The 11,850-nt window shown below is 38.3% G+C and overlaps 1 protein-coding gene across 1 annotated transcript; it reads left to right on the forward strand.

The window, feature by feature from the left end:
• Positions 1–224: 224 nt before the first annotated feature.
• LOC127645648 (trace amine-associated receptor 13c-like) lies at positions 225–8,870 on the forward strand. The gene is made up of 3 exons (XM_052129325.1): positions 225–233; positions 5,868–6,153; positions 8,014–8,870. The coding sequence occupies exons 1-3, from the start codon at positions 225–227 to the stop codon at positions 8,868–8,870; spliced, it is 1,152 nt and encodes a 383-aa protein (XP_051985285.1).
• Positions 8,871–11,850: the final 2,980 nt, after the last annotated feature.

Consider the following 11,850-nt stretch of genomic DNA (forward strand, 5'->3'; position numbering starts at 1 on the left):
ATATCTTTGAAGAAATATCCCTTGATTTTTTTTGTCTTTCTCATGACAAACTTATGCACAAGTTTTCTGATTGAGTCACATTTACTCTTTTCACAAACCCAGAGAACTGGTAAGCAAGCAGCATTTTACAGCAAAGGTGTGCTCCTGTTTCAAAGGCTGTTCCAAAATATAATAAAAAGAAAACAATGTGCTATCAAGGTAGTGTATTATGTTTTCTTGCCAACATGCTAAAGGTAAACTCTTTTGGAATGAATGGTTAGTTGAGTTTTCTTATGCACTTTACATAAAGAGCGCTGATTGTGTAGCACACAGAGTTGATGCCCATGGTGAGCGTTCAAAGACAGACACTTTTGGTTAGGATATTGCCTTAGAAGGCAGCTGCCTATGTAGGCAGTGAACAGCGAGGCAGCTCACTATGTTTTGGAACAGAGCCATTCAAGAATCTTACATGGACACTTTTAGAGCACTAATTGAACCCTTTAGTTTGGTAGAATGTCATTATATTATTTTACCCTTTAACTCTTTCCCCGCCAAACACGGAATTTTCCGTGTTTTATGAAAAAACGCTTCCCCGCCAAACACGGAATTTTCCGGGTTTCCGTGTTTTAGGTGTTATACGGTAAGGAAGACCCCTGCGCATGTTTTGAAAGAGTACGCAACTCTTTGATCAAAGAAACAGACTGCGATCGTCTCAAACATGAAGAAGTGGAGTATTGAGAAGCTCAAAATATCAGACATAAACATGCCTTTTTATCAGCTTTTTGTCTGAAATGTTGTTTTTTGACAAAACCGACCTCTGTACAAGTCGCAATAAAAAAAGAACAAATGAAGATAAAATAAAATCGTTTTTTTTTTGCCTAAAAGCAGAGGCTCAGATCTTTATTGTGATATATAGCATCTTCATATATTCATGGAAGAAAATATTCTGCGGGCCATTAAATTTTAGCGAAAATCGTCAAAAACCCTGGCGGTGGCTGGCAACTTTTTTTTAAAAACGCTGGCGGGGAAAGAGTTAAAGGGACAATTCACACAAAAATGAAAATTCTCTTCAGCATTTACTCACCTGTATGCCGTCCCAGATGTGTATGACTTTCTTTAATCTACTGAACACAAACAGAAATTTTTTTTTGGTCCATACAATGCAAATGAATGGGTGCCAACATTTTGAAGCTCCAAAAATCACATAAATCAGCATAAAAGTAATCCATATGACTCCAGTATTTAACTGAATATCTCCAGAAGTGATATGACCGGTGTGGGTAAGAAACGGATCGCTTTCACATTCTTCTTCTTGTGTTTTTGTTCTTTCACATTTTTCATGCACACCAACCCCTACTGGGCAGGGAGAAGAATTTCAAGCAAAATATTACTCTGCTACTCTTAATCTGTTGTTCCACACCTATTATATTGCTTCAGAAAATATGGAATTAACAAAAAGCAAAAATGGATTACTTTTATGAAGCCTTTGTGCTTTTTGGAGCGTCAACATTTTGGCACCCATTCACTTGCATTGTACACAGCTGAAATACTCTTCTAAAAATCATAATTTGTGTTCTGCAGAAGAAAGAAAGTCATACACCTCTGTAATGGCATGAGGGTGAGTAAATGATGAGAGTATTTACATTTTTGGGTGAACTAACCCTTTAAGTTTCACCCAGTGCATCCTGTGGAATAGATCACATGTTCTTCTCCAAACTTAAGTTTGATTCTGATCTTAAAAACTAGATTCATAATGGATTATGCTACGAGTGTGATGTCCTTGCTGAATGTATTAGTGAAAACCCTGCCCTACTTCCTGCTAAATGCTAAATTCATGTGTATTAAAAGATGTAAACCTTTGTGACAGATAGATAGAGAGCTTGGCTGTGTGTGTTGGTGTCCAGCTGAGACGCTGTCATATCTGCCAAAAATCCCCAGCAGAGCTTTCTATTTTAATGTTCACATAATATTAATCATGCAAAATAGATTTCAGTTAGTGCACTGAGAGCCGGAGTCTGAATCGCAGCAGGGATCTGCTGGTTTAAAAGCACTGGAAGTAGTCAATACTAATGTTTGGGTGTTATTTAATGAGACGGCTGTAAGACTAATGAGGCAGAACAAATGAGTTGGCTGCCATTATGGCCACAAACACCTTCGTGAATGTAATGTATTCACAGATATGTTGGTTATGGATATATTCAATTAACGTTTATACCACATCAGAATAGAGTTTTACATTTTCTGAAGTCAATGAGACTGGTGCTTGCTAGTGCATGTGTAATTTAAATAAATTATTTGTACATTGATTAAAAGTTCATTGATCTCTCATGAACTTTTAGGGAAAGCCGTGCTTCCTGTGTAACCTTAAAGCAATCACTTCTACATTTCTAATCCCTAACCCAAATTTGGATACATAAAGTCCAATAAAACTTGCAAACTGAAAATACATTTCTTTCAACAGTGATGGAGGGATTTTGTTACATTTCTTCTTGTTTCTTTACCCACCTTTTTTGAGTCTCCAGAATTATTTTAACTCATTATTTGGCAGAACGGCGGGCATCACCGGAGACTGAAAGAGTGAAACTGAGGCACTTTTCACTTGTCGTAAAATGAATAATTTTTAGTGTAAGAAAAAAACAAGATCTATAAAACTTTCCGTGCTGTTGGAGACACAAATAGGAGTCCACCCTGCGTCAAATCACCTCTAATTTGTATTGGTATTTTTTCACCTGTTGTCATATAGTGATTTTTAAATCACTGCAATAACTGCTGGTGAAAGAAGTTGGAGAGGATAATATGTTTGGATTTGGTATATAATTTTCTGTTTTCATTTCGTGAAAACGTGTTTTTGAATTTACAAATATTTTGGTTGAATTAGTTTTGTCTTTCAATAAATTAATCAAATCGACCGGGTCTGTGTAGCTCAGTAAGTAAAGACGCTGACTACCGCACCTGGAGTCACAAGTTTGAATGCAGGGCGTGCTGATTGACTACAGCCAGGCTTTCTAAGCAACCAATTGGCCCGGTTACTAAGGTGGGTAGAGTCACATTGGGGTAACCTCCTCTTGGTCACTATAATGTGGTTCTCGCTCTCGGTGGGGCACGTGGTGAGTTGTGGGTGGAGGGTAGCTTGAAGCCTCCACATGTGCTAGGTCTCCACGATAACATGCTCAACAAGCCACGTGATAAGAGGCGCAGATTGACGTCTCAGACCGAGACTCGTCCTCCGCCACCCAGATTTAGGTGAGTCACTACGCCACCACCCGCATTGGGAATTTGGCATTCCAAATTGGGGAGAAAAACATAAAAAAATCTAAATCGACTGGTGGAAGTGAAGTGCATGCCAATACAATCAATATTAATACTAGAAATGATTTGTGTGTCAGTATAGGTGAAAATGAATAATAATACTGTAATAAGAATCATGGAAAGGAGGCGAGAACCGGCTTGACAATATAGATAATAGTTTAATATAAAACTGAACCAAAAAGACAAACAAACACACACACACACACACACACAGGTGTCGGACAGCTGTCTGTAAATCTCTCTCTCTGTCCCACTACAGTCTCCGGTCGGCCTTTATCCCTCTCTGAGGCTTGATTAGCCCGATTAGGGGCGGGGTGTGTGGAATCATGGCCCGGTCCCGCCCTCCGCCCTGCCACAAATACTTATATTCCCTTTCATTTAACTAGAGGTGGGGGAAAAAAATTGATATGTAAAATTATCGTGATATTTTTCCTTGTGATATTGTATCGATATTTGCATGCCATATCTTGATATTATTCAAATATTTTGACGTTCACATCGTGGTGATGGTAAAATTTTTTCTCTTTGCCAAATCGCTCTAGGAATTCAACAACAGTCCTTAGAAGGTGCATTTATCATGCTTTACACATAATCATCCTCCCTTACTACATTTTATTACGATTTTACAGTAGTAACATTAGCGGAGATATTTTGTTATTAGTATCATATAAAATAAAATAACCTTTTAGGTGAAGCCTATTCTACTTTGTGTATTGAAGCGGTGTTGTAATAAATAATGTTTTTTAAAGTGTTTAGGTTACTATTGTAATTATAAATAATAATTGGACGCAGATGCTGCAATAACGCAGAAGAACCTCAGAAGAAAATTTGACTTGACCCAGCTGATTAGCGTATTGCGCGAACGATTTTGCCATACCCACTTGTGCCTAGACTTAGCACATGCTTCATGAAGAAAACTAAACTTCATGGGCATGCCCATTGTCTTTACGCTTATTATTTATGGCATAGCACTGTGCTTTACGCTAGCGCACTTAAATAGGGCCCTTGAGCTTAAAATTTCCATCAGGATGAATCAGGATCATATCTGAAATATATAAGTAATATCACACGAGCAAGAGTGCTGTATGGCCCTACATCAGCAGCGCTGTGATTCGGCCGTGGGTTATCACAGCAGTGCTGATTTAGGGTCATACAGCACTCTTGCTCGTGTGATATTACTTATATACAACAGTTCAATGAACAAGTACATTTTTAAAAAATTAGGAAAAACCGAGTACGTCATTAAAACACACTTGTGCATGGAAGTACTTTATTACGCGACGGATCAGAATCTGCTGTTGCTGGTTCAAAAGAAATGATGCGTCCAAACCTGCATTAGTAATTCAAAAAGTTCACTTCAGAAATAGTATCACAGCTTGTGCTGTTTCTAACAAGTTATTGGATAAACGAGGATGGATTGATGGCTGTGTGCGTGTCTATGTGTCTCTCTGTGTGTGTGTGTGTGTGTGTGTGTGTGTGTGTGTGTCTGTGTGTGTGATAGAGAGAGGGAGCATGTGTGATCAACTGTTGCCACTCCCAAGCAGATATGCTGTCAGTGTTCTGTATGTCAGCTTTCTCAGCAGAACAGTTGCGTCCAAACGGGGGTATTTCTCCCTATTTCATGGTAGGCGCGCAAGAGTCATTCACTATAGAAACAGTGATGTCTTCCGCCATTTTTAAACGGTGTGTATCCAATGTGGAATCTCGGTAAGCACCTCGAGTTCTGTAATCAAACAGTCTGTTGTGTCTCTCAGCTGTGATGAGCCTTAATCCTGAAATTGTTCATTTAAAGCCGTTTAAAACAATGTCCTAGCTTAAGTAATGTAGTGGTAATACGAGCGATCACTGAGCGCTGTTCTATCTAACAATGACTAACAGAACTTTACGTCACCAACTGGCTCATATTACACACAAAAATGATCTTTTGCCACCAGCTGGCTGACATATGTAATTTAAAAAATAAAGACAGTAACTCCAAACACATATGCACTGCTCTTACACGTTAGTTTAGAATGACACGAACACAAGCGGAGTGATACACACACAGTGAAGTGTCCGAGTGCTGATCCTGTCAGACCATCAGTGCTCAATGAACATCTCTCGTCCAATCAGATTTGAGGACCGGAACTAACGGTTGTATGCATGTATATTATAATTATATATATATATATATATATATATATATATATATATATATATATATATATATATACACACACACACACACACACACACATATATATATATATATATATATATATACATACAACATACTGTATATACACACAATCGAGGATAATGAGGTTGACATCATAAAACGTACTCATTCTGCACACCAGCCCACATCAGTTCTACACAATATTGGAGATTTGTGTGCAAGGATAAATTCACACAGACTTGTTATCATCACCATGCCACTGGGAACAAGTGAAATCAGTGCAAGCTTTTATTACAGTGTACTGTCTCGCTTTGATTGTGCATCTCTCTTCTCTGCTCTTTTACAGGGTTGCCATTAACTGCAAACAACAGAGCCGCCCAAATGATTTTCTTAACAGCCTTGCCATATTTGTCCCTGATAGAGGTATGAAGACTGTTGGCAGGCTGCACTAGTGGCTAACGTTAGTGTACCCCGGAAAACAGGAACCCTTCTTGGGATAATGGAGACTGGCAATCAGACCGTATCCCCAGAGGACAGACAGACTTTGGCCCCTCTCTGCACAGTTCAATGCTGTGGGCTGCTAAACCGCATATTGGCGGTCATGTTCATGGTCAGCTTGGCTTTTGCCATTGTAGTGGGAAACGTAGTCACACTTACCGTTTTCATGCAGACACGGCATTCCCAAACACCACAGGGCTACCTCAAAGGTAACTCCAATGTTTTGCATTAAGAGTATGTTTGAAATGCATCCTGTTCTCCTTAAAATTATATGCCTGGCAATATATTTGCTAAATTATATTGCATTGTTCCTTAAATGTACTGCAGCAGTTCCGAGGTGAAATGTCCACTGTGTGGTGCTAAAATTTGTTAAATGTTTTCCAAACAAAGTGGTTTAAAAGGTTTAGGTTTTAATAGGGTTCAAAGCAGTGTTACTATGAATGCAAACTTTAATACAGTGAAAAAGACTCTATTAGCGTAACATAAATATCTATAAATAAATACAAATTTCCAACACTCTTTTGAATGTCCATATACTAACATAAAATATATGATGCCATGAGCGTACCTTAATTTAATATTACTATTATTTTGAATGGCCATGGAAAATTAAACAATGTGATAAAATTTTTACCTGGCCGCAAAAAGTAGTCCGTTAATTTACCTGATGAACTTTCACCTTTTGCTGACCCTTTATGCTTCACAGAGTTAATGTGTGCTTCTAAATCACTGACACGTAAGTGCCATCTTTACATGTCATACATTCTGCTTCACACGGATCTCGACTTGGACGAGAGCATGGGAATTTTTGAGCAAATCTTCTGTAAATTTGCACTTTCGTTTGGGCATTGTTTCCACTCAGCTGTCATTTGCTGCTACTGTTAAGCAACTGTTTGATGCCGAACACAACAGCACTTCACGCGCTCATGGAGAGATTGACAGGCAGGAATTTGGCCAATAGTTTCTACAAGCCTCTTATAAATCGACCAATTGGTGAGCGAGAAGGCGGGACTTACAAAGAGGGTTTAAAGCACACACAATGAAGTATTAGACCAGATGCACATCATAATGCAAGTAAAGCCGAATCCTGGACATTTTTGCAAATTTAGACATTTTAAGGTCTGAAAACATGGACATGTCTGGGAAAAAGAGGATGTATGGTCACCCTATGTTATAGCACCTCAAGTGTTACTTTCACCAGAAAACTGCTGCACCACGTAAAAATTATTTAGCAAAAATGCAGGTACAGTAAAATGATTCTATGAAACCAGGTTGTTGAAATTGCATACTGCCATACCACTCATACTGTCTTTTCAGTATGTAGTGTGCTGTCTTTTCAGTATGTAGTGTGCTGTCTTTTCAGTATGTAGTATGCTGTCTTTTCAGTATGTAGTGTGCTGTCTTTTCAGTATGTAGTATGCTGTCTTTTCAGTATGTAGTATGCTGTCTTTTCAGTATGTAGTGTGCTGTCTTTTCAGTATGTAGTATGCTGTCTTTTCAGTATGTAGTGTGCTGTCTTTTCAGTATGTAGTGTGCTGTATTTTCAGTATGTAGTATGCTGTCTTTTCAGTATGTAGTGTGCTGTCTTTTCAGTATGTAGTGTGCTGTCTTTTCAGTATGTAGTGTGCTGTCTTTTCAGTATGTAGTGTGCTGTCTTTTCAGTATGTAGTATGCTGTCTTTTCAGTATGTAGTATGCATGCTGTGCACACTGTGAATTTTCCATATGCATGGAATACCTTGATGTCCAACATTTGACAGTATGCAGTACACAACCAGAGAACACTGGATGAATTAATAATAAAGAGCAATATACTCTTGACCCAAATTACAGAAAACTATTCCAATCACAATTTATAACATAATATTTTTTGACACATTATTTGGTCAAAATCTTAGTCATTTGTACACAAAACTGGATGAAAAATTCAAATAACAAAATTGTTTCTGAAAAAATGACTGGATGCCACATTTAATTTAGCAGGTCTTGAGAAAATGTAGCATACTGTTTGAAACGTTATTGCCAGTGCTCTAACTCTGCTAACTCTGCAAAACTTTATTTGCTCCGCAGTGTCTTTGGCCATCGCAGACATGATGGTTGGAGTCTTGGTGGTGCCTTTTTCCATATACACCGAGATCTCCCTCATGGTGACTAGCGCTCCTCCGCTGTGGTACCAGGGTGTCTCACAAGCCTCTCTGAAGGGCGTATCACACCCTTGGCAACCCTGCATGCTCATTGGTCCAGTTTTTGCCGGATGCACCTTCATCTCGATCAGCACCATATGTCTGATGACAGTGGAGCGTTGTGTGGCAATCTTGCGTCCGCTGCACAAGGACAGTCTAGTGACACGGCGTCGTACCCTGTTCCTCATCCTCGTGTCCTGGGCTTGCAGCTTCTTATTGGCCATGGCTCCACTCATGCTGAGCAACAGCTTCACACTGGAGTACAACGAATGCAGTCGCATGTGCAACTACGCCCCCTTACTGATCGGACTTCAGTTGCCACCAGATGCAAACATCCTTCTGTTGTTCCCAGCCTTTGACTTCACTTTACTAGGCGGCACGCTGGCCGTCAATATCCTGTCCTTCACCAGCATCCGCCGCTACTCTCGGAAGCGGAAGCTCCTCTCTGAGGGAGGCTTTGGTCGGTGTCCGCATAGACCCTCTTTTTCGGATATCAAAGCAGCTAAAACCATTGGAATCCTTACTTTTGCTTTTACAGCCTCATTCTCTCCCATCGCAGTCTTTGTGCTGGGGAACGTGGTGGGCTACACCTGGTGCAACTTTTCCTTCTTCGCATTTTGGATTCTGACGGGCAATAGTTGCTGCAACGTGATCATTTACAGTGTGCGTGACCAGCGTTTTAGGAAAGGGCTGACCCTGCTCTTTCAGCGAGACAGATCACAACCTCATTCAGAGAAGAGCTGAGGTTTTTAGGACGGGCGAAGGTTGGGGCCAACCGCACTTCCTTTAACTCCTGTATCTTCCGCATCCAGAGATTAATGGTTTGTTTTTCAGGACCTCTTTCACAAATGGTTCAGGGACAACAACTAGCATCTTTCCAGGGATTGTGACATTCGTCACTACGTTGTATGGAGGATTATAGTCTATTTTAGCATATTCTTGCCATTTTGTATTATTTATTCAGTGCAAGATATTATATCCAACTTGGTCACTTAGAGTCACGTAACTACACCAATATTTTAGCAAATAATTTTACATGACTCGGTGTACGTATCGTGGCAGTTTTTTGGCAACAACTGATACTGTAGTGTTGCACTTGCAATGCAAAAGACCAGGGTGCGAGTCCAAAAGAGCATGCAAGTTGAAACGTGAACCAAAAGTGTCATAGAAGCAACACAAAATGACGTGGTTGATTCAGCAATTGTGTTTTTCATCTCACATTTACTTATTGAACACTATCGGTTAGGTTTAGGTTTAAGATTCAGGGTATGTAAAACCCAATAGAACATTACATAAAAAATAAATCTGTTTAGGAGAAAATTAAACTCGCTTTTAGCGCCACACAGTGGACATTTCATCTCGGAACTGGCGCAAAACATGTAATGAAGCATGCCATGTCATTTAAAAAAGAAAATTGCAGATTATTTCAATTCATAACAGTGTGCCATTGTAAAAAGGATAAAAGACTGATGCCTTATTAAAGAATAGGGGTTTGCGTATCCATCACGACCTTGTAAAATATGTTTGTGTGATGTCAATATTTTTTAATGTGATTTATAAAAACACATCACAGATTTATTTTATTTCTAGGATGAAGTTCTACATGCACTGTATACAAATAAATATGTAGTTACTTTAAAGCTATTTTTACCTGATCTGACCCTCAAAAATAACTTAAAATCTAATAAAAAGTCAGACTAATGCAGTCATATTAAATACTATTTTATATTAATATTACTAAACAATCATATCAATATTTATTTACAATTGCTAAAGATATTCTATATCAATATAAATATAAGAAATGATTTATTATATTTCTATACATACTGTATGTATACTGTATTAAAAAAGTTTGTATTATTTGTGGAATAATGTGCAGATTTTGCTGTTTTGGAATGAAATTGTTATTTTAATTCACCAAAGTGGCATTCAACTGATCACAAACTACAGTCGGGACATTACTGATGTGGAAAAAACAGCATCATATATTTGAAAAAATACATTTTTTATCAAATCTAGACAGCAGCATCACTCAAACACCTTATCCTTGAGTAATCATGCTAAATTGCTAATGTGGTGCTAGAAAACCACTTGCCATTATATCGAACATGGTTAAAAAAAAACCTATTTGGTTCGTTAAATGAAGCTTAACATTGTCATTGTGTTTTTTTTTTGAGTTGCCACAGTATGCAATAGACTGGCTTGTCTTAAGGTCAATATTAGTTCAAAAATGAATGAAGGCTATACAATGCTTGAAATGGCCAAAACACTGAAGATTTCATACAAAGGTGTAACTACAGTATTCAAAGACAAAACACAACTGGATCTAACAAGGACAGAAAGAGATGTGGAAGACCAGATTTGCAACTGAACAAGAGGATAAGAACATCAGAGACTCTAGTTTGAGAAATAGACGCCTCACATGTCCTCCGCTGACAGCTTTATTGAATTCTACCCGCTCAACACCAGTTTCATGTACAACAGTAAAGAGAAGACTCAGGAGGTCTTATGGGACGAATTGCAAAGAAAAAGCCACTTTTGAAACAGAAAAACAAAAAAAAAAAGGTTCGAGTGGGCAAAGAAACACAGACATTGGACAACAGATAATTGGAAAAGAGTGTTACGGATCTGAACCACATTGAGCTTTTGTGGGATCAGCTAGACTGTAAGGTGTGTGAGAAGTGCCCAACAAGACAGCCGCATCTATGGCAAGTGCTACAGGAAGTGTGGGGTGAAAGGTCACCGGAGTATCTGGACAAACTGGCAGCTAGAATAACAAGGATCTGCAAAAATGTCATTGCTGCATGTGGAGGATTTTTTGATGAGAACTCTTTAAAGTAGTTTAAGTTAATTTAAGTTAATTTTGTATTTTCAAATTGTAATAGTAATTTTTCACGTTATTAATGTCCTGATTATACATTGTGATCAGTTGAATGCCACTTTGGTGAATAAAAGTAGCAATTTCTTTCCATAAGAGCAAAATCTGTACATTATTCTAAACCTTTGGCCGCCAGTATATCTATATCTCAAATGAAAAAGAAATATTTAAGACTCTGCATTATTTCTAGGTCACTTACAAAGAACAACTGGTACAAAGCTGCTATTAAAGCAAAAGGGGGACATACCAAATCCAAAACAATTCTTACATTTTTCAGTTCAGTCCAACTTGTCCCAAAAATTTGAACAATGTTAGTGTAAACACAAATACAATATAATCTTTTATTTTATAAATATATATTATAAATCACAATTACATAATCAGTATTAATTTGCATTATTGATGGAATGAAGACCTCAAAATTTGTAATAAACGCATTTTGAAGCAACTTTCTCCCCTGTGTTCATTGGGTGTGGGTAATAGTAGGTGACAGGGCTAAAAGTCTGTCAGTCTTCTGTTTAAATATTCACAGTTTCAGCAGCAGAGCCACAAACAGCTGCTCACGTCACACACTCACTGCCTCGGGCTCTAACATTACCCTCGTGGTAAAGCAGTAGTCGAAATGTGTTTAAGAACACTAAGGGGCTGATTTACAATCAAGAAACACTGACAGAGGAGGTTTACTCCAGGGCTAGGTTTAAGCTAAGAGAAACATGTCTAAAAGACTCATTTTGTTCTGTACAAGTCACATGATGGGCTTTTGGTCTTTAATCTGAAGTAACATCTGCTGTCCTGTATATTGTCAAAGATGATTCTCATCAATGCCATTTCTTAAATTGCCCT

The sequence above is a fragment of the Xyrauchen texanus genome, chromosome 1 (genome assembly GCF_025860055.1).
Source record: "Xyrauchen texanus isolate HMW12.3.18 chromosome 1, RBS_HiC_50CHRs, whole genome shotgun sequence".
Taxonomy (NCBI): domain Eukaryota; kingdom Metazoa; phylum Chordata; class Actinopteri; order Cypriniformes; family Catostomidae; genus Xyrauchen; species Xyrauchen texanus.

What these genes read in the sequence shown, in the direction of transcription:
- LOC127645648 (XM_052129325.1), top strand. An exon ending in ACCACAGGGCTACCTCAAAG is followed by an intron (nt 6,154 to 8,013) that starts GTAACTCCAATG and finishes TTTGCTCCGCAG; the next exon opens with TGTCTTTGGCCATCGCAGAC.